Here is a 24,390-nt window from a genome sequence, read left to right as displayed (position 1 = left end):
CTTATAATTATTGATCCCACAGATACTTTTGGATACCTTTTTAATTAAAGTAATTATTTATCTCGAAAATCAATCAATTTGTCAATTAAATCCGTTTTATATTTAATAATTTGTTAAACCGTCATTTATATTTGCAGATGATTATTGATGTTTTAATAGAACGTCCATGTTTAATTAATATACGAACATCAGTCTTTTCATTTTGTTTACTGTTAGAAGAAATTAGTGAAATGAATATTACTATCTGCTTTTTGGCATTTAGTAAATTAATTTTCTTTTAATATGGATAAATATATGTTTTGACATTATTTTAAAACTGGCATGTCGAATGCAATAATAATTACGAGTAACTAGCGCGAAAATATTTATCATTAATATGTAATTCGCATTGATGTATAATTATATTTAAAAAAATTAGCGTAAGTACAATTTTGAACAAAATAAGGTTCAAATCTAATTTTAAGGTTAAAGTTTAGTAACTCTCGATTGTGTAAAGAGTACTAAAGGGTACTACTAAATAGGAAAAAGGTAAACTTAAACTTCGAAAATTACATTCAAATCTTATTTTATTTAGAATTGTACCATATTCGAAGTTGTACTACCTTATTGTATTAATATATGTACACTGAAAAAAACGATTAGTTGCTGCAACAATATAGATAGTAAAATATGGCATAGCATTTTTATATGGTTGCTGCAGCCATATAAAAATGCCATATTTTACTATTTAAATTGTTGCAGCAACTAATCTTTTCTTTCAGTGTACCTATAATAATTTTCTAAATATAATTAACTATGCATATCAATGTGATAAACAATCTTTGCGCCACTTACGAGTAATCATTACAGCGTTCGACATGCCAATTTTGTCATAATTTTAAGCATTTTTTCGGCAGTTCTAATAAAAGAAATAAAATAAAAAATTTTCGAAATATTATGCAGTCTACTTTGATTTACCTTTCAAAGTGAACTTCAAAAATTTTTTATTTTATTTCCTTTATAAGAGCCACTCTAAATTTAATTGATCATCTATTCTATGTAATTGATATCCTGGTATTTTTATTTTTCTAGACTTAGACTAGAGTATTATGAACAGAGTTGCGCGGTCGACAGCATGACGAAGAAATGCGCCGGACCAACCTCCGAGTGCAGAAAAGCGATGCTGGGCATTCTGGGTACTGAACTTCATACTAATTGCGCTTGTAAGGGCACCGAGCTTAACCAGCTATACGGCTGTCTGGGTTGGCAGCGGCTTCTCTGGGTGAATCCTTGCGTAGGTAAGCGGAAAATTCTGGGACATTCATTACTCGCGTTGAGGACTCGGTAACAACAATTTAGATTAGGAAAGTTAGGTTTTACGATTCATTGTTCTTTGATAGACAACTGGTACAGAGAGAAGAAAAATTATAGGAAATAATAGATATGTTGTAAAAGAAATATGTTCAAGGACTTCAAGGTTATTGTAGAATTTCACCTTATAAAAGTACGATAAAAATATATGAAAGACAATAAAGCAATACGATATTATTGGTCTACTTTTTTGAGGTTAAAATAAAGACTGCTACAAAAGAAATAAATATTATTCTTTAAAACAGTTAACCTACTTTGAAAATAGCAGGTACACTTCAAGCAAGTTATTTGAAAACGTGGTAATCTCGAAATCGATATTGAATCATCCGGATTATATAAAAATAATCGCAAGCTGCACACTATCTGGTATTGGAATGTTAATTAATATAGACTGATAATATATATATATACTGTTCCAATGTTCGATCTTCACAAATGTTTATCTCACACAATTCTATCAGCATAAAGAACGATGTGACGGTATTCCATTTTTCATTAAATGATATTTTATAACAAATTCTTTTTGCATTTATTTACTAAAGGATATATTTATTTGTTGTTATTTACAGTAAATGAATATAAAATATTTAAGTAACAAAATATGATCTATTATATTAATAATTTTGATCTAATAGATTTTTGTAATTTTCTAATTTATCATTGTTGATTATTTCACTAAATTATATCAGTAAATTAAACTTATAAGGAAAGGCTACGTTCTGCTCATCACCGATTTTGATCAAACAGCATTTGCAGTGATGTTAAAGGAACCTACCAAGTAAACACCTGCAAAGCCGTTCCTGCTAATTAGCTTTGGAAGCCGAGTAATGAGCAATTAAATATATACCTAGCAAAAATCTGGAAACAGTCTAATGTCTCGGAAAGTGTGCATTTTTTTAGAAAAATATCTTCGATAAAAGTTATAAGGTTTAAAAGGATGTATTTACTGGTTTAACATCATCAAGGTCAAATAGAGTTTTTAAAATGAAAACTCCCACTTTCCATTACATATTCTTGTAGCTCATCTCGAAAGCTTTTCAAAACACTGTAATAAAATATTTAACAAGAGCTAAAATATTAACAAGAGCTTATTTTTTTAACTAATATGATTTTAATTTTTACAATTATATTTAACTTCTGATTTACTAAAATGTTCATTAATGACAAATTAACAAATTACGGCCGGAAAATTACTAAAGAATTTACTTTGGTGCTAATTTCTATTCTGCTAGGTCACCGAATATATAAACATTATGGTACATAATTAGAACAGACCAGAGCTCTATGATATTTTGCCGATGCGCTCGGCATGATACACTTCTAAAACGCAGTAGGAGATGCAATTTCTTCGTATCTAAATGACTTATCTACCGACTGAATGCAGTCCATTGCATTTGCCATGCTTTACAACTCGACGAAGTCGGGAAAGATCGATAAGAGCTAATCTGTGTCGTTTGTTCGACCGATGTAATTACAATTCTACGAGTGGCATCACCATGTAGTTGCACAGATCGCCATATCGCAAATCTAATCTTTTCCCTGAATGCATCATTCTTTTTGAAATTATTCCAGAGGTAAAAAAGAATTATTTAATCAATCGTTTAAAATACATGTTTAATGATAAACGCAAAAAGTAAATATCTTATTTAGTTATTTTCAATTTATAATTTGACATTGGACAATTTGTAATTAAATCCTTAAGATACTGCAAATACTATTGAGATGCACGATTTGCTTTAAAATAGAAGACTCAGTCATCGCCGTTTTTTGTGGCGCATTTATAAATACTGATAAACATAATCTATTTCGTGAAAATAAAAGTTGCAGTCGTCGCTGCAGCTCGTAAAATATTATTACGCGCATCTTACGTTCCCTATTATTGCTGTACGCGTCTCGCGAGAGGAGAGGCATGCGGTGCCCCTTGAAAGTGTAATCACCCCGAAGCCCCACGGAGGCTGAAATATTTCACAGCAGCTGCGCCGCCGGCGATACGGGACCGGGCGACTTTCCCGATACTTTCATACTTCCGCGTCGGATGACTACACGTGTACATTCAACTGCAATTTTACAGGCTCTCCGTTCGGCACTTTATATTGCTTAGCGGTTGTTATTTGCGGCCACACGTCCGTTTCCCGGTGCGCGGCACGACAGTGAGGGAGAAAGTATTAAGCCCAAGTTACTCCGAGGCGACGATGCCGATTCGAGTTGGCAATTTTTTTGTTCTTATTATTGTGCCGTGAAATGTTATAAGTTATAGACGGAAAGTGAAAGCACATCCCAGCATGGGCAATCATAAAACATAGAATCGTGAATAATTTTTGCGAAGAAGTTCTGCGACAGTCATGAAATTTAATCGACAAAGGCTTTCTAAATAGACAATAATAATAAGAAGCATATAAGCCAACGCGAAAACAATCTTTATAAATTACAATAGTAGATGTCTAAGGAGAATTATTTAATCAATTGTTCAAAATACACGTTTAATAAACATAGAAAATAAATACCTTATTTCCTGTTTAAATGTCTATCTTATTACAATTGACGTTTCGGCCATTTTGTTGCGTCATCTTCAGTATTTAAATTAAAATGATTACATTTATAACTTTTATAATTTAAAATAGTTTTACCGCAAAAATACATTTTTTTGAGACTTAAGCAAATGCTCGCATCCATTAACTCCAAAAGTTCCTTTTTATATTTGTATTTGATCCATGTTATTATAATCGTCTTTGTTGCTACAAACTAAAATTACTCGTCGCAAATGATCTCCACAAACAATTTAACGCCCGTTAAACTTCTCGTCAAATTATGTCCATAAGAGAAGATTCTCCCGAAAGAAAATCATGATGTTCTGAATTTACAGAAGACCCAATTCCTAATGGAATATCCAAAAGACTTCAATGAAAATTCATTAACTAATGACTTTACCTTCGTTGCTCATAAATCTGAAATATATGTATGGAGATATTAATTAATTGTGTTGTCTGCTAGCAATGGTGAATGACGAAAGGAAATAATTAAATTAACAATCGAAGGTATCCGCCAGGAAACTCTATCAGACAATTAATAGGAAGACTAACAAAAGGAGAGGGAAATTTCTCTAAGTAATAGGGGAGATAAACAGACAAGTTTTATATGTAACATTGATGTGCATTATTAAATAATATATTTTATAATTATTGCAACTATAAAACATGTACATTAATTCTACACATATATATATAAAGGAAATAATTAAATTAACAATCGAAGGTATCCGCCAGGAAACTCTATCAGACAATTAATAGAAAGACTAACAAAAGGAGAGGGAAATTTCTCTAAGTAATAGGGGGGATAAACAGACAAGTTTTATACGTAACATTAATGTGCATTATTAAATAATATATTTTATAATTATTGCAACTATAAAACATGTACATTAACTCTACATATTATATATATATAACTCATCACCTTTATAGTTGCTATTAGATATTTTTTTCTGAGTAAAAGATTGAGTTATTTGTATATTACCTTTCAACGTAATTCTTAAATTGTAGTCTGACTCACGTTTACAATGCTCATGAGCATTTTTCGTTTGTCCTTATTTGATAACAACAAGAATGAAATGATTCCAAGAGCACGAATCGGACCACATCCTTATTCGATTTCGTTCTTACATCGTTTTGAGAGGGTTATTCTTCTGATTACAGTGGAGTCGCAGAAGGACTACCACGCGCGTAGAAAGCACCATCATTCGCGAACGACAACAGCGAAGACAACGACGGCGGCCGTCGCATTAACGACGAGATCACCGGCGAGCACGACGGCGACCACCGCAGTCGAACAAGTGGAAGATAATCAAATACCGGAAGTGACGAGGTGGCCGACCACCGAACCCACGGAAACTTGGGAAATCACAACCACCACTATAAGCACCACTCCGAGCACCACCACAACCACCACGCCGACACCACGTGAGTGGATAGAGTACAAATGTATTCAATGATTATGAATTTTCTATGTAATATAATTAATTTGTTACGTAATATAATTGGTGCGTAATACATTTGGTATGTAATATCCCTTGATTCTCTCGGGATTATATCGAACATTTTGCTGACAAATTATTAACTACTTTTTCAGTTTGATTTTTAGGAGTACGGAAATATTGAGATAGCTAACACTAAAAAATAGACGATCTTTACAAATTAAACTCTGAAATACATTTTATACGTAATATAAACTTGTTCCTCGTAAATTTTATCGTAACAGCAATTTCATCTGGAAAACTTGATTGGTTATTATATATTTATTACTGAAAATTGAATTTATCGTGATATCTTTGAAAGTTTACTATTAAATTTTATTACAATGCTAAGGTTCGTTTATACATATATTATCATATTTTCATAGTGCTAATTTTTTAGCAGATATTTATTTTTTAAGAGATTTTTAAAACTGTAAATTTTCAAATTCTTGTTTCTAATTCTTTTTTATCATACCTATATGTTTTATACATTCTATGTATCCTATATTATTTTTTAATTTAAGCAAACTGATTTTTTTTGTAAATAAAACTTCGTTTATTATATTTTTTATAAATAAAACTTCGTTTATTTACCAGTAGCTTAAAAAAAAAGAATTTTTAATCTCTTTTGCATCGAGAAGCAAATTAGATAGATCGCCTCCGGGTGAGATACGTTCGAAAAAGAAGTTTGTAAAGGACTGGAGAAATAAACTGGCGAAAAAGACAGCTTCTCACGTCACTTTCTTTTGTAGGCTTCTGCGTGGTTCAAAGGTCGAATACACACAGTCAGCAATACATAAGGGAAGGCAAGGGCAAAAGGGTGAGTCATTTGCAATCTCCCAAGTCTCTCGCGATCGCCGTCGCGACGCAAAGCGTTCACTGCCGTCACCCTCGAGAGCCGATACTTGCAAGACAAAAAAGAAAAAGCGTGGGTTTTGTGAAACCTTTTCGTGAACGTCATACCGGAAAGCGTGGGCGAGAGTATCAGCGAAAATCGGATATTTACTGCACAGTGCATAGTAGCGAATTTTTATCGTACAGAAATGGAAGAGGGAAGGAACGGGAAATTGTCCACGACTTCTTCACAACTTCGCGATGTATCTCTTTAACTCTTCTTATTGATGAGAAATTTCCTTAACTCTAAGAATAACTTAAAGAGTCTTAATTAATTGTATCAAAAGAAATAACTATGGCAATTAATGTTAATTATTTTTTGGACATTTTTATACTAGATTCTATTTTGACAAATTTGTCGATTAATGAATTAAATAAAGATTATTACCTGAAGAAAATATATATAGATAAAGCATAACTTTTTGTTATAACAATTTAAAATGTGAGTATTTAGATGATAAATTAGTATCACATACTAGGTATTCGATCTATACATTATTCCTTTTATACATTCTTTATACACGCATATACTGAGTGTATAAATAAGTTTCCGGAGTTAATTTTAAATAGTGCTAACAAATGCGTATTTAAGTTTTTGTGCACAATTATTTTTTTATTAGTAAGGTTAACCAACCTGTATTTTGAATTTGATATGATAATTCGCAGTCAGAAAACTTTTTTATTAATTTAATTAAAAATGAACTCTGAGAAGGTGCACATTTGCATGCTTCGCTATTTTTATCGCGAATAAAATCGTCACTGAAGCAACCAGAATAAATTGTGAGACTTACACTTATCAGATATCAAAGAAGAGAAATAGTAATCCAATCCCTTGAATTAAATAACATTTTTATTTTTAACTTCCATGTGTCAAAATGTGAATCAATTCATTTCTACAGTTCTCAAAGTAATATTTCCATCAAAGTGATACGATATTTCTCTTCTTCTCCTCCAAAATTTTCCTTTTTTCCTTGCTTTATTTTGAAATTTTCCCGTATTTTCTTTTCCGCAAAAAATTTTGTTATTCCAGATTTTATTATTTTAAGAATAGATCACACATTCAAATTCTTTGTTTTAATAAGAAATTTCGGAAGACTCATATTCAAAGTATTTATTTTATCTTTTTAGAATTAATTTATTAATATTATCCTCTCAGATTGAATAAATGCTATTTTAATTTAGAATAAAGAAACAGATTAGACACAGTATTCAATAAAATTGATTACAAATGTATCTTTAATAATAATAAAAACAAATAGCAAAGAACATCTCTTAAAAATAAAAGTCACAGACGAATCAATTTTTACTGTTAGATAAATTTCGTGATAGATTTTTAGTACTGGTAGTATATGTCGGAACATCATCTATAAGATGTTTTATAACGTGTGAGCGTAACTTCAGAATTGAATTTAAAGCACAAAAATAGTACAATACATTTTCATATAAACATTTATTCTTTTTTACCTTCTCGATGAAGATAGATTCACGTATTTTACGTAAATTACGTGGGCAAAAATTCATTAAAATGATATCCATATGTAATGTATCATGAATGACATGTTATCAAAATACCAAAATTTCAACATGGTTTGCATAGAATAAAAATTGATATAAATTTATTCACGTGAATTCCATGTATTGTTATCTTCTAGTTCTATCCCCATTATATTTCATCATTAATTCTACGCGGATTATATATGTATATTAAAACCTATATGGAAGAATTTTACGTATATCTACGTAAAATTCATGTTGAAACTTCGAGGAAAATTTATTTTGATTGTGCAATAAAATCACAATGTTACATTTATGTGGATATCATGTCAATAAATTTTTATTTATATACAATAGTTTACATAAAATACGTGGATTCTCAACGTAAACATCACGAACGTCATTTTTCATTGGAAAAAAAATTGCAAAAACTTATTTATATACTTAATAAGTAACACTTTAACAATTTTTACAATTGCGACAGTCATTTTTGAAATATATATGGATATAATTATTGATTGCAACGTATTTTACTTACGCAGCTTTATCGTGAAGACGAGCCCGAATGCTCAGAACTGTGTGTCTGTGCTGAAGGTGAACAACTCGTTTGCAACACCTTGTGCGTCGAAACGTTACCCTGTAAGACGGATTTCGCTTTCTACAATCATGAAGCGCCAGCCTACCAAGCGCATCGAGGTCCTTGCCTTTGTTATAGCGGCGGCTTTATATGCATGCGGCCTTCGCCCGGTGAGTAATTATCTCTCTCATAATTATGATGCCATTAAATTACAGTAGATTATTTAGACAACACTTTCATTGAACTCTTTACAAACCAATAACTTAAATGCTATTTTTACAAGTTATAATATAGATATAATTATGCGATTATGATTTTGTTTGCTTTATAAAATTAATTAATTAATTAAAGTTTTATAGGAATATCTTATTCCATATTTTATCTTGTAATTTAAATTCTGACAAATTAGGAATGTTTTTATAATAATCAATTCAATAAGTATAATGAAAATGGTTATATTAATAAATAGGGCTTCTGCTACTACGTTTTATATGTTTACATTAAATGTACTTAATAAATGTCTTTTCTCTTTTTCTTCTGAACTCGACCGTAGATTTGATTTTACGACGATTTTCGAGTAGTCCGACAGAAAAGGATTTCTCTTCTCACAATATAATACCAGCATTGTATTATTTGCGCAGACACATATAGTATACCGCACGGGGTTTTCATGTTCCTGGGATACAGCGAGAAGGACGAGACCTTATTGAAGCAGTACAACAATGTGACCGTGCTGGACGCGGTGTCATCTCTCGATAATTTCATGAGAAAGGAAGTCAATAATCAGGTGAGGCGTTGCCGTCACATTGTTCCTATTGATCGTTATAATCTCGACTAGATGACACTTCGAAATTGTCACTCGTTGATTAACACCGTACGCGCGGCTTACGGCTCGATGGAAATTTCGCTTAAATTCCAAATTCGAGAGATTATCCTGGCACAATTTGCCACAAATTCAATGACCCAGAAAAGAATTTAAAATCAGTCGATTATTCCGAGGTTTATTACATCCCGCGTCGTTTCGGCGGCGAAGGAGAGCGTTCCGTGAAATTCCCAGAATGCAATTAATGCGCAGCATCTCCGATCGGCGCGTGAAATCCCGATAATGAGAAATGTCAATAAGAAATGTAATGACTCGTCAAACTGCGCGTCTATTAAAAACTAAATCGGGCTGCGCGGAATTTAATAAAGCCACCATAATTGTAGCGACGAACGACGCGCCAGTGTACGTATCTACCTTCCCCAGATCAACTCTCCCGTCTTCTATTTACAGACAGTATGCACACTCTTCTTGTACAATGCGACCCGAGAAAACGTGATTGCAGTGGCACGACTCGGGACCGACAATCCACCCTTAAATAGCAGCCAGGCTCAAAGTCTGCAACACCTGCTACGCGTCAAGGTAAGCGAATCTCGAATGGACCTTTTCGCACTGCATGGAGAAAATTGAATACCTTGGTACGAGAGCTAGATAAAGCCACAAAATTTTTTGAGAAACCGCGAGACAAAGGAAGACACACTCGAGAGAGACAGAATCTTATTATTCTACTTATTACCTTTTCCAAAGCCTCGAGTAAATAGAGCTTTCAGTCATCACTTTTTTAAAAACTACATTAACACATTCTGAACTTAACACGACGCACTATAAGCGCTGCATTTTTAAAACTTTGTACATTACAACATACGTATTGATCTAAAATATATATGTATAAGACTTATACTTAAATAGAAATATTTATCTCTTTTATTCGTTATCTTCTTAATTATCTTACACTACAAGTACTTTTTTATTCAATATAAATGACATAATACTTTGAATCTAATATGATATCACATCTAACATGATGCAGCATCTAACACGATGTCTCACGTGAAGTAGTAAAGTGGATTAAACTAATTCGAGAAGTATCATTTTGCAAACTTTGCAATGATTAACCTTACATTATGTATGCATAGTGTTTTTTAAAATAATTACTTGCGTGAGACGTATGATTCCAATTTTCCAACACAAAGAAAAATACTGTCAGCAAGTAACAATTATTTTGTTTCAAGTATTTGATACAAAAGTTCATACATCCACAAATCCATCACAAGTTCATCACAAGCATTAAATTTATTCAAAATATATTCTGAATTCACTAGTAAGTTTGATTCTTCAGTCAAGATCATTAAATTAAAATAAATTTTATTTACTTATTATATAAAGTCGATCAATTTTCGACTAATTTTATAATATTTATAAAAAATTTTAATGAGATCATAATCAATGAAAATCCCCGAATAAATATGCATTTGCGTAAAAAAACAGGTCACTCTTACACGCGTTTATGATTGCTAGGATCGCGACGAGATGTTTGGAGGTGTGCTTTACAAACAACATAACAATTTACATGATGCCGCTCCTGCGAAGCCAATACCGTTCATATATAAAGCACCTCTAAATAGAGATCCTCTAATCGGAGACTCATAAGAGCGTATCATCTAACGTGGCAACATCCTGTAAGTGAGATAAGATATGTTATCTCACTCTATATACAGTGGTGCTAGTAGTGAGGTCTATGTACATGTACATATCAGAATAAGCCTTTGCTATGCTAACATGTGGAGGACTGTGCAAGAGTGAATGTTATGCAAGTTGGTGACTTCTACCTCTCTCGCTTCAATGTAACGTATTAAAACTTGCATAGCTGTCATTCTTGCAGTTAGTCACCATCACTTAAAAGCTCACTCGAAAATGTCGACCCAATCAAAAAGTGATTCTCTTATTAAAAAGCTAGTCTCTGATTAGAGAGTCGCTATTTCAAAGCATCTTGCCGAGCTCCTAGCAACCGCGAACACGTGTAAAACTAGATTACTTCTTTACACAAACGATTGTTCATTTGGGAATCTTTATTAATTATTATTTATTATTATTTCATTAATTCTTTATTATTTACGTGTCCGGGATACCTCAGCCTTATAAATTTGTTAAATGTATAAATGCTTGTACATATTGTTATATTTAGTATACATTTTTTACTATTTAAAAAATCTTTTAACAATATCGTTTCATTATTTAAAATAAATTTTGACAGCATTAAAGAATTAATTGTTATTTTATTAATTATTATGAAAATCATAAAATGGTTCAGAACTTTTTGATTCAATTTAACCTGTTCTATCTACTCATTATAAGATACCTTGTAGATTGCTATTACTTTGAAAGTTTATAACATGGTGCATTAAAGTACAGGACGACAAATGTAATATCTGGTTCAAATTTGTAATACGTTTTAACGATGTGATGTAATCTCTTCCTGTTGGATTTGTATTTTATTGCTATTTCTTTTAATTTATAAAACATGTAAATACTAGGTCAACTTTTAAGTCTTTACCGTGTTTGCATTACGTGTAGGATTGTACTTCCAGAATTTGCAAGGCCTTTGAGGGTCTTTCCAACAGCAAGAAAAGCTCATTGCGTGAACGACGGCGATTCGATACACGCGCGTGCGTGCAGCCGACAGGAAGTCGGTGCGAAAGGGCGATAACGAGTCCTCGCGAAAGTTTTAATTTCTCGGCGAATCTCGGCGTCGTTCGGGCGGAATTATCGCGATTAATCCGCTCGTTCCTTGCCGAATTTCTACCCTTCGCGCCGCGATAGATCTCTCGGCAGCCGGGTGCAGATCGCCGATCGATCTCCAGGTTATTGCACGCGAGAGAATGCAGCCTTACATGTGTCCGGAACATATAACGCGTTCGCTTATAATGCGCACAGGGCGATTAAAACTCTGTGATTCATGATCGACTTATGTATACGATGTCGTGATTTAAGTATACCTGGTATGGCATAACCGATCGAATATAATTTTTATAAATTAATAAAATGAATTTATAAATTATAGAACACAGAGAGATTGAAGCCGTTGTATCATGAATTGATTGATCAAGTGATAGATTTGAAAAATATTAAATTTTGAGAAAATAATAGCTTAGAAAAAGAAAATTTAGTAAACAAAAAATATGTATGTGCAGAAAGCTCACTTATGAATTTTTAATAATAGAAAGTTAATTAATAATCTACTTATCTCTTTTATTAAGGGGGTGTACTCAGTTAGGAGGCCAAAAAAAGACGAATCTTCGAGAATTTTTTTCAGAAAAGTATATGTGCATGTTTGTATGAAAGGTTTTATGTTCGAAAGAACCTACTTTGACAAAGTTTTCATATTTTTTTGTATGTAAAAATATTAATAAATAAATAAGTTATAGCTGTCCGGAAAGCCGTTTTCCAAAACGCGTTTTGCGATGACCATTGCCATTCGGAACTAGGTTATCTGAAATAAAAAAATCCGAAAGATTTAGTTAATATATGAATTTATCTAGTCTTTAATCGTTCGATATCTCGAAAAATTAAAGTACAACAAAATGGCGGCTATTCAAAGATAAACTTTCAATTATCATGAAAAACGGACATTTTTCGTCTATTAAAAAAAGAGAAGGTATTGGAAAAAAAAATCTTTTGATTAAAGACTAGGTTTACATGTCTAAAAAAAGCATGTAAAATTTCAGATTGGTCGGTGCAGTGGTTTTTGAGATATTTTGGTCACTGATTTTGAAAACATAGTTTTGAGATAAACGCGTTTAAAGTTTCGAGTACAGTTTACTACTTAATAACAAATTTTTCAACTTACACAGAGTCATCTATTCCAGAACCATATAGTACATCCTCTCTTGAAGTTGATGCTTCTAAAATATCAATTTGTTGTTGCCGACGACGTATTCTTTCCTTCGCACTAGACTGCTAGAAGCGCTTCGACGGACGTATACTCAAGATCGTATATCTCCGTGAAAATACAGTGGATTAACTTGAAATTTTCAGGGAATATTTCTAATATTATATACTTTAAGAAAATGTGATTTTTGAAAAATCGATTTTTTGAAATTTCTAACTAACAGCGAGTATATCCCCTTAATAAATTTAATAATCCATGATGGATTTGTGTTAAATGCTTTAAACTATACGTGCTCAAGTAACGTGATCTCGGAATGAACTAAAAAAACTCTCCTACATTTAAGCACTATCTATGTATTAACATTTGTGCCTCGAGATCATACCTTTACTTTAACATATTTGACCCACATACTCTGAACATGATTACATCGAAAAGCAATAATGAAATTTTCTCTTCGGCGAACATATATCCTGCGAATATTGAACGGCGGGAGGGATTTTTATTATAACGAATTCTCAACGTCAAAAAATTCGCACGAAAAAAGGATAGATCGGAACAACACGCCAATTCGAATCCAGAATATCTCCATCAAGTTGCAAATGGACCGGCGCTTGATCACAGATTGGAAATCGCCTCGGGAACTTGTATGACTGTAAAATGCGTGCCGCGAGCAGAAAACGACGTACATTTAGCACGTCATACAGATTGAAGCAAAACGTCACGATCGATTGATGCAAAGCAGAGTTGACGAAAAATTACACACTGATTCTGATTTAAAAGTTTCGCTAAGAAAGTTTTTCAATGTTGTCTCATAAGTATTACACGGGATTATAGCAAATTCTAAATATATCAGAGCGAGAAAGAGAAGGAGAGAGAGAGAGAGAGAGAGAGTTGTGAATTATGGAAATTAATTATGGATTTGATATACAGGAAATATGTTATTCCAAATTAATAATCTGTAAATATTCATTCTTTGTATAATGGAGCGATACTTTAATCGGATTTGACATATAGAACAAAACATTATACCAAACTAATAACGTATAAATACATGGGACATGTCCTTATATAATGGAGGTACTATATCGGATTTGATATAGGAAAAAAAACATTATTCCAAACTAATAATCTGTAAACATACGTTTATTGTTATATAATAACGTAATATTTTTACTATAACTAATTTAACATTTAACACATTTAAGTATAGGTTAAATTTAAATAATTACACACAATGTATTTAGCTAAAGGAAAAAGAAATTCGTATCTTGGAACTGCAGGGATATAACTAAAGTTATTTTATAGCTGATAACTTCGCTCATCGAATGCCCGTTGGACGGCTTTAAATAACGGCTCGACGGAGAACGTCTGACGGGATTACGAGAATTCGTTTCTGCCATTGCCAGCGGGAGAGATAGCGTGTTTCGATTCGAACGAAATGGTCGACTAGGCGACCCATGCGATGGATATATAGATAAATAGATTGAGGTTCACCCGATGAGATCCGAGGATCGCGCTAAGCAACGATCGCGAAGAAAAAGGCGAGTTTAGAAAATGGAGTAGACCCAAGATGATTGTTATCATTAATGTGTGTGGTAGACTACCTTCTTTTTTTTCTTTCTTCTCAATTCTATGCGATATCTTCGAAATTCCCATCTATATATTTTAGTAAAGGCGAATAATTTAATCTTTTATATCCAAATTGTGTATTAATATCAATATTAAATAGAATATTTGTTACTTCTACACACAGAAGGAACAATTTTGCTGAAATATCTAAAAATTTAACTAAATACAGATCTAAAAATAATTGTTATGAAAATAATTATGTGTAGGACGTTTAAGTATAATGAGCAATGCTACAAAAAGTTTTAATATTCTAGCAGCCATATTGAGCATCTAATTATTTTGATAATTTAACAAGATTATTTTCAGATACGTATCTGGCTAAGATTTTAAATATTTTAGTTTTTCGTTAATTAGTACATAGAAAGAATGATTTTGCTAACAGCTAAAGTATCAAAAATTTCGCTAGACATAGATTTAAAAATAATTTTGTTAAACCATAAAAATAAGCTCGGATGTGATGAGCAATGCTGCAAAAAGTTTTCTAGTATTCAGTTTGATCTGTATTGAACGTCTTACATAGTTATTTCGATGATACAACAAAGTTATTGTCAGATCTATATCTGGTTAATATAGATCTGACAATAAATTTTTCGATACTTCAGCAAAATCATTCTTTCCATGTACGGTTCAAGGTTCAGAGCACTTCATTAAGTAGAATGATTAAATAAAGATATCCAACCATTACGAATTTGTCCACACGGGATGTGTGTCTGAAAATTTTCAGATTCGCATAAGTTTCCCATAGTGGCAGTTGGCCCGTGCGGTTAGTCCCCGATGTGATCTCGCCCTCCTTCTCTATCTACCTTGTCCCATGGGGCTCGTAGCAGCAGCGGACTGCATCGTCGAGCGAGAAGGACGGAAACTTGCATTTTCCCCCGATGACTGCACGTCGCGGCTACATACGTCATAAAACTTTGCTAATATAGCGAAGGACTGCCGTCTTTGCGCCGGCGACTCGAAATCGCTCGTTTCTCTCTTGCAGAGCAGCATTCGTCTTACTTTCTCTCATCTTTCACTTTCTGTTCCCCTCCCTCCTTGCATTCACACCCCCACGCTCTCTCTATCTGCCGTCGAGCGGGATTTATGCTATTCGAAGCTCGTGCAGAACTTTACGACTTGGAATATCTCGCTCAAATCATTATTCGAATCACCTAGTCGTTTGTCAGCCAGATGCAATCGAATATCTCCTATCCAGGAACAAGTATCGATTGTCTTTAATTGGAACTTTGCTACCCATTGTCTATGCGATTATTTTTGCCCATTTTGTACAATTTTCCCGTGATTATTCGACCGTGATTGTTCGATAATTTGACCTAATTTGATATCGATATCGCGTGCTCTTAGATTCTGTGCAGCCAATTACGCTCTTTCAATTAATTTTGGTTATATCTACAAAATACAGTCGAATTGAATATTTAAATCGTGTTTAATTTAAATCGCCAAATAATTTTTCTATTGAACAATTAAATCAATTTAATTATATTTTTAATTCAATATTCAATTTTCATCAAACTGATATTTGAGATAACTTTGAGACGAATTGTATATACCATATAGATGGTAGACCCTTGAAATGCTGCGAATATTTCATACTTTTTTTACTTTAATTATCTAAGAAATTTTTTCCTAATAATACATTATTAAAAATGCATTATTATTTTATTTATTATATAAAATTTTACTTTACATTTTGGAACATATTTCTTCTTTGTTATCAAAACTTAACTTTTGAATAATCCATTTTCTATTCGTCTGAAGGTAAAATAATTAATTTATATTAAAACGAGTATATATTACATTACTTTTATCTCATGTACGGCTTAAAAATAGGAAACTCTCTAGCATCGCGAAACAGAATTAAACTGAATCAGTGAAGGTGACTTGGCACAAGAGTGAAGATAGATCTCGGATTTTTTTGTATATCGTAAGTGGAGCTGACAAATTACTCTCCTGAGGAAGAGAGTACCGATGATACGATCTTTATTCGGTGTGGCGCTAAGTTACCCCTGACGGGTGCAGTTTAATCCCGTCTTACGGCTTTCGAGAAACGGTGAAAAAGCCGTGGTTTCTCGACGCTCTGCGCCGTTTTTCAATTATGCATTCGCATATTTTACCGGAATGCCTTGTCGCATTCAGCGACGATCGCGACGACAGCTGCCGGACTGCATTTACCAGGTTAACAATAATTCAATGTCACCATCTTATGCCGACGGATATGTACTGGTTGCTTCTGCGATATCTATGAATATGGTCGTTGCTTATACATCCAAATTTTATGCGATAGATCTTTAAACTCCTGAAATTAAAAGTATTGCGTCTTTATAATGTGTATTTTTATTTAAATAAAAACAATATTTAGTAATCATAATGAAATAAACACTAAAATTATTATAGAGAATTATAGACTGTAAATAAATATATATATAATTCTTAAAAAAATGAATAAAAAGTAAAATAAATAAATAAAAGATTAAACAATTCTTATACTTATAATTTTTTTGTATGTTTTGTTTATTGTACTTATGATTTTTTTGTATACTGTGTTAAAAAGTTTTCACGTTTTTTTCTTTTTATTAGACATTAGAAATTTATTTTTAAAGCTTTACATACACCATTTTTTTTTCTAGAAAATCTTTATACCTGTCGCGCATATTAATCGCGCAAGGGAGCAATCGTCCGAGAATGCGAAAAAATTTAGAAACTTTCTGCTGGTAGAAACAAGGACAGAAAATCAAGAAATCTGGGAATAGTGAACACGTTCGCAATTTCTAATAATTCATATCAGAAAGTTCTTTCTGCATTTTCACCTTCGGTTACCCTCCAGCAGATGGTCATCCCCCGCTTCTACTGCTGTCGCGACATCGAGTGGATTCTCGTCGTTAAGGTGCTTCAACACTTTGCACCGTCATTAAGAACAAAATTGTAAAAAAATTGAAGCTCATTAAATCCGGCACGTTTTATTTCCACATGAGCTAACGGGACGATTCATCGTGTTTAAGGTTGCTGCTATAAAATATGCTTGCAACTTTAATAAACAGCGTCAAAAAACGATGAATACCTAATTTTTGTACGATGTATGAAAAATTGAGCGCTTTGAAGAATAAATTGCGGTGAAGTCACTGTCGTATCAAGCGAAGAACTCGAACAGAATTCCATTCCTCATTTTACTATTACTTCTTTTATTAGTAAATAAAATGAAAAGTTATAAATTTTTTTTTAATATAAATTAAAATCAGTAACTATTTGTGATCAATATCGATCTATTCCATTATTTTCAAATGAAAAAAGATTAATATTCCCTATGGCATATTAGTATATTGATTACATATTTTTCTAAAATATATTTTTAATTTAAAAATACTCTATAATTTCCGATTATTTTATTATAAGAATTTAATAATAAAGAAATCGCATATTTATTTGTACAACTGTGTTTTTTTACGTTTTATTACAACATAATTTTTTATGACACTTTTGTTTTTTTCTTCATTATTCCTTAAAAGGCAGAAAAAGGACTGATAAAGAAAAGCCTCTTAAATGACGCATGAAAATTCAATGAAAAGTCGCGATAGCTTCGGAATCGATACTCGGATACTAAGTTGAGAACGGTAGGATAGCGTTAGGAAATATGAGGGGAATGCGGGAGAGGGAAAAGGTATAGGTGCCTTTATTGGCCCTTTGCCAATGGTTGCTATCTATATGGAACACCTGCGTCTGTCCGATGTCTCGAGTCGCGACAGATCGAACAATGCGAGAGTCTTAAGACAAAGAAATAAGGGAACGATAGTTCTCTAAAACAGAGAGCATTGCTGCGTTGTTTTGTTGATCCCGATTGCTAGAGTTTATAATATTTTATTACAATGATAACAATGAAATTAAAACAGGAAGTCCATGTCTTTACTTTTTAAAAAATCTTTTTCAAGAACACGAGCTTTATAAGAAAATACTGAGTTTTTTTATAAATTACAAAAGTGAAAAGGGTTAATGGAAATAGGCGCGGTGCACAAATTTCTTTAAGTGCACATAATTTTAAATAATTACACTTAAACATTTTGGCTTACATTTTTAGCTGCTTTTAGTAACAATAAGTAACGGGTAATTTTCTATGGACTATCACATACCATAATCCACTATCTATAATATCAGAATTAATATACACTCGTTTCTTACTGTTATTAAAAATATGATCTGATATCTTTCGTTTAAATGTATTTCCATAATGTTGCAATTATTCAATAACAATTATATGCATTTAAAGAAATTTGCACTACTGCGCTGACCGGTCCTATTTCCCTTTTCACCTTCGTAATTTAAATTTATCTAGGGTTCATGTTTTTTAACTTTTGCAAACAAAATAGAGAATTTTCTACTTATGTGATAAATTTCAATTCTGGTTTATGTGATCGACAAAAAATGGTTCCACCAATGTAAAATTAACTTTAATCTCAGTTTAACTTACTGTTTATTTTTTCTAATTCTTAGAAAAAATATTGGTAAAACCGAGCCTAACAATAAGAATATTAGCTGTGATAATGATATACATAAAATTTATGTATATAAGTAAAATGAGAAATATTTCGCTTTCAATATCTTTGACAATTTGCTTTTACTTGCATATTTATTAAGTTAAAAGTTATTTTTGGTTATTATTATTTTAAAAGTAAAATTTTTTTTATTTATTTCTAATAAATTATAAAATAAATTTATTTTTAGCTTAAAGTTGATTTTTGGTTATTAAGTGATGACATTGTTCAACACATCGTTACATTCTAGTACGCTGAAGAGAACTCTAGAGGGACCCTGGAGGATTTGTTCTAGATTCCGGAACAGATATGACAAGGAATCGTTACATTTCGGTGCTTGCGATCGACCAAGTCGATGAAACTCAAAATGGCAGTCTACTAGTTTGCGTAATATTGTCATCTTCATTGAGATAAGGTTGCGATATCGTAATGTGTCAATTTCTCAAACGAGAACATCGTTAGATCTTAACACCTTAACATTGCTGACATTTTGTGCTTTGAGGACGTTACAATTGCGATATCACTCATTTTAAGACTTTTAATATTACAAACATAAAATATAAAGAGCATTCAGCTACGCGCAAGGCGTTTTTTGCGAATGTTATATATTTAAAATTCTTACGTTAGAGATACAAATTATAGACGATTCGGCCTATATCAGGCCATCTTCAGTATACAATATAAATAGTATAAAAATAGTTCGCAGTCATAAGATTAAAAGAATTTAAATAAATAAACGATCAATGATTCTTAGTCATAAGATTAAAAGAATAAATTAACAATAAACTTTTGTTCGAACTACAATCTACGCTTACGTATGTTGCCGAAAAATCTTTAATTCTATTCATCTTAATGAGAGCCTTTTAAATTGAAAATTTTTGCTTCTATTCATCTTAATGAGCGACTTTTATAAGTTTATAACTTTTTGAAAAGTTGTGAGAAACGCCAGATTTCCAGATTCTAATAAGAGTAAAGGATCCAAATTTTAAAATTGATTCATTTTTTTATATATCTATATTTTATAGACGTACCTGTGCTTGTCACAACGATCCTTATTATTCTCCATCAATATTGAGATTGTCCTCCATATGAGACGAACGATCACACGAGACAGAACTACTTTTATTAGTAAAAATAATGTTTTATCTGTGGATGACTTTCAGTATGAAATTACAAACTTTTAATATTATTATAATTCGTGAATATATCTAATAATATATTGCATGATAACATATTTGTGTTATTAATAACGAAAAATAGAGTTACAAACGTAAAACTAGTTTTCTTAAACAATACGAAATAAAATTGAAAATACATTTGAACGAAATGAACAAAACTTTTTAAAATTATTAATACAACTGATTAATAACTTTAATAAATAAATATTTAATCGCATAGATTATATTCAACTAGGTTGTATTCAAAATTTCGATTTATAATTTAAAGTCGACAGCGTCATTTCAACTGTCATAAAGAGATCGATTCAAATTTTATTACGGTAACGGGACAGAGGAAAGGGCGAAGTCCCGAGGCATCTCGCAAGCTTCATCGAAGATGCATGAGAGCATCAAACTACCTGACACTGAGCACCTTTCTTGGATTTCTGCATGATAAAACTCACTGCATAACGATTGTCGTTCGCCATAACTGCCATAAGTGAAGTTCACAAACATCACTATACATCTGTTTAATATATTAGAACTACATTAAGGACTGTGCTTTAATTTGAACAATTCTTTTTTTAATTTCTCTAATCAGATATTAATATTTAAATTTAATTACAGAAATTAAATAATTTTATGACTAGAATTTATGACTTCAAAGTCTTAAAATCTTTTCATTTACAAATCTTTTGAGAGAGATTGTTAGAAAAATAAAATTAAATTTCAAAATTAGTACTCTAACTCATTCCTTCTCTCTTTTTCTCTCCTATTTCTCGCTTATCCTTTTTTTAATTTAGACTTTTCATGACTATCTTACACATGGCGCCGTACGAACATTCGTTTGGATTTCGTTATCCGTCTCAGTGTAACAACGTCCTATAGAGAATGACGATGCTGAGAGACGCGTTCCTGATAATACCTCCTTACGTATACGTATTGCCGAGCTGCCAATTTGACGAGGAGAGAAACGACTTGTCGTCACGGCCGGCGGGACACGTAGTTGCGTTACGTGTTCACGCGAGTATTCCGCTCACGCGCCGCGACGATTGCTTTCGACGAACGACGCGGTTCTTCCACGTCTATCAGTTCGCTCTACGACAGCAAGACAAAGCGGAAAGCTACTTTTTTTTATCAGTCTCGCTGTTCGAGCTGACGCCCGCGGATGATCTCTCAGAGAAGCCATTCTTCGCGCGGCTTAATATAACTCCATATAAAGCACCAGACGGCGACGGACTGCTTTACAATTCTTTAACGCGCGAGTTAATTCGAATCTTAAGTGAAAATTACGTGCAACACAATTTTCAAGATTCCTCTTTTCGACAGATTGTTGCAACTGCTGCGAAAGTTGGCGGAATAATTAATATAACTAGGAAGCAACTAACGATTTCACTTTTGCCGCGTCTAGAAGCATGTCCGTAGATTCCGCGTCTTAAATCTTCAATTTAATTTCATTTCAACGGAAGCTACGAACTTGATATACGCAAGAGCTTGCCGTCTGAAGTTCGATGTTGAGACAGCGGCGCCGCAGGGGCGACTACAAAGCGTAAGTCGGAGAAGAGCGATCTTTCATTTTTAACGTGGCTCCGATGCTTCGGGCATTTTAAGATCATATGTAAGATCAGAGAAGAGGAAGGTCGTCTCTTTGACAGTCAACTCGTCAATTTTAATCAAACTTTAATACTTGAATGCTATGGAATATACTAACATATACTTCAATACGAAAGAGGGATGTTAGGAAACATGGATATATACATTTCAACTCAATCTTTTTCTTCTTCTTTCCCTCTCTCTTTCCTTTATATACCGATATCCTATTCTATTGGGAATAAAATAATAGTAAAAACCTTTTTAGAATTTCTTCAAATTTACACAAAATATTTTTTTAATTTTACAATTTTTCTATCATAATGGACAATGGATAAACATATTGCATTTTCTATCATCCTATTATAATTATTGCAATTTAACTTATATACATTTTAATTTTTACTTGTTATTATTTTTCTCTTTTGCCTTTGAAAGAAAGAGAAGAAAAAGTATGTTAATTGTTATTGTTATTTTAATAAAATATTTAATCAAGCGAAGTATTTTCATTTTCTACATTTTGGAGCTACCCTAAAGCGTTGAAAGTAAAATTTTCTTTACATCAGCAGTTGTGATGTAAAGAAACGAGCGTAGTAGATCACAAGCTAATCGCTTTATTTTACTTTATGTTCAATATCACTTATGAATGCTAAGTACCAGATAACTTTTGCGTTCCGGACAGTCGATCTTCATGGGAGTATGAAATTTCTCTTCCATTGTTAGAACAGTCCAACAGAGCGCCGACGCCTCGAGGGCGCTTTAGAGTTTAAGAACGAACACGCGGAACAACGGGAAAGACCCTTTAACACGCAAACTCCTTATTTTCACCGATTTAAAGGGAAGCAGACCGTACAGAGTGTAACCAGCAGTACTACTCTCATAAACTTCGGATCCCTATGTTTGACATGCGATTGTTTCACTCTTTTGGAAAAAACATTTAATTATACATATATACACTTGAAATAGTAAAAGTATTAATACACTAAAGTCATGCATAAGTATATAATAATCTTTTCTTGTACATGTATAATATAATAAATGTATATTGACATTCTTAATATAATATATAATAATGTTACAAAATATAAATAAATATAAATTGCTGACATTTTAAATATATCTTTGATTTTTAATTTTTTTTTAAACACGAATAACCATAAAATATATGTTAAAATATTAGCGAGATACTGTTTATAATATATTCCCGCACATGTAGAATATATTATACAGATATATTATACAAACTTTTAAAACATAATTTTATTTCATAATTAATTTCTTATTATCTTTGCAATAATCAAAATCTTTCGACATTAGCGTATATTTTGTACATGTATTTAATATGTACATATATATAATATATGTATTAATAGTAAATATAATGTATATATATATATGTGTGTGTGTGTGCGCACGCACACACATACACATATACTCATCAAATAAAAGAAAGCCCAGTCATAACAGCAGTTTTGCTCCTTTTAGAAGAATTTACTGGTAGACCACGTTATACTACCTTCTTTCCGCAGCGATTACTTTTTCGGCTCGTTTCGTTTACTTTAAAGTTTGTGCAAACTATCGCCACAGTATGTTCACACGTACTTACCCACCTATCGCTTGTAACACGCTCAACAACGATGCGGACCACTTTCGTGCCGATTGTTTTTTGGTATTAACGTGATTTCAGCGCGGCTTCATTATGCCTTTTCAAGTAATAAATTGAAACAAGACGCGAAGCAATTTGCCAGCACGATTTTTTTTATTTCTCTTCGGAAGCATTGTTTGCGTGTTTGCCGAGTATATAGCAGAATATTAAAAGTAATATTTTATTTTTATATATACATATATATAATGTTGTAGAGATTGAGTTGAGAGAGGCGGAAAGTTTTTAAATACCAACTTTTATAAATAATACATATCATTTTCAAATCAAACAGAAATATCATAGTACCATGTTTCTTCTTCTTCCTTCTACTTCTTTATCTTATGATATTATTTCTTGTTTCTAAAATATTACTTTCTGTTTTTATTTGACTCCGTCTTTTAACACTTATCTGTCAGTTAGTCATTTCACAAAGATACTTATGAAAAAATTTGAAAGAATAAGGGCGTTTGGAGTCAGGCGCAGAAGACGTCGCGCAAATAATACACCTATGAAGCTCGAAACTTATTTGCGTGACGTCTCTTCTGCGCCTGACTCCTAACGCCCTTATTCTTTCCAGTTCTTTGATTTATAAGGAGTCTTGGTTAATTTGATTTGTTATACGGAGATATTTATCAAGTAAATACACGATCATTTGTGAACGAAGAGGCAAGTTGCACTGAAGTATAGTGGCGTAACTTGCGTTGACCTTGATCGGCCGCGATCCTCGGTTAATCCTCTTATTCGTGGACGCTTTCTTCAGCTGAAAGCCGAACAGCAAAGCCGATAACGCTCATTATGCAGGTTTATACAAAA

The 24,390-nt window shown here is 32.4% G+C and overlaps 1 protein-coding gene across 1 annotated transcript in view; it reads left to right on the top strand.

Moving 5' to 3' along the window:
- Gfrl (Glial cell line-derived neurotrophic family receptor-like) overlaps positions 1-24,390 on the top strand; it is a 58,186-nt gene that overhangs the window by 24,368 nt on the left and 9,428 nt on the right. The window contains exons 8-13 of the mRNA XM_018506680.1: positions 1,072-1,277; positions 5,043-5,306; positions 6,112-6,179; positions 8,290-8,494; positions 8,966-9,111; positions 9,598-9,726. Coding sequence (XP_018362182.1) covers positions 1,072-1,277; positions 5,043-5,306; positions 6,112-6,179; positions 8,290-8,494; positions 8,966-9,111; positions 9,598-9,726 — 1,018 coding nt within the window. The remainder of the gene's footprint in view (positions 1-1,071; positions 1,278-5,042; positions 5,307-6,111; positions 6,180-8,289; positions 8,495-8,965; positions 9,112-9,597; positions 9,727-24,390) is intronic.

The sequence above is a fragment of the Trachymyrmex cornetzi genome, unplaced genomic scaffold, assembly GCF_001594075.2.
Source record: "Trachymyrmex cornetzi isolate Tcor2-1 unplaced genomic scaffold, Tcor1.1 scaffold23, whole genome shotgun sequence".
NCBI lineage: Eukaryota > Metazoa > Arthropoda > Insecta > Hymenoptera > Formicidae > Trachymyrmex > Trachymyrmex cornetzi.
This window is presented reverse-complemented; position numbering and strand designations above follow the sequence as displayed.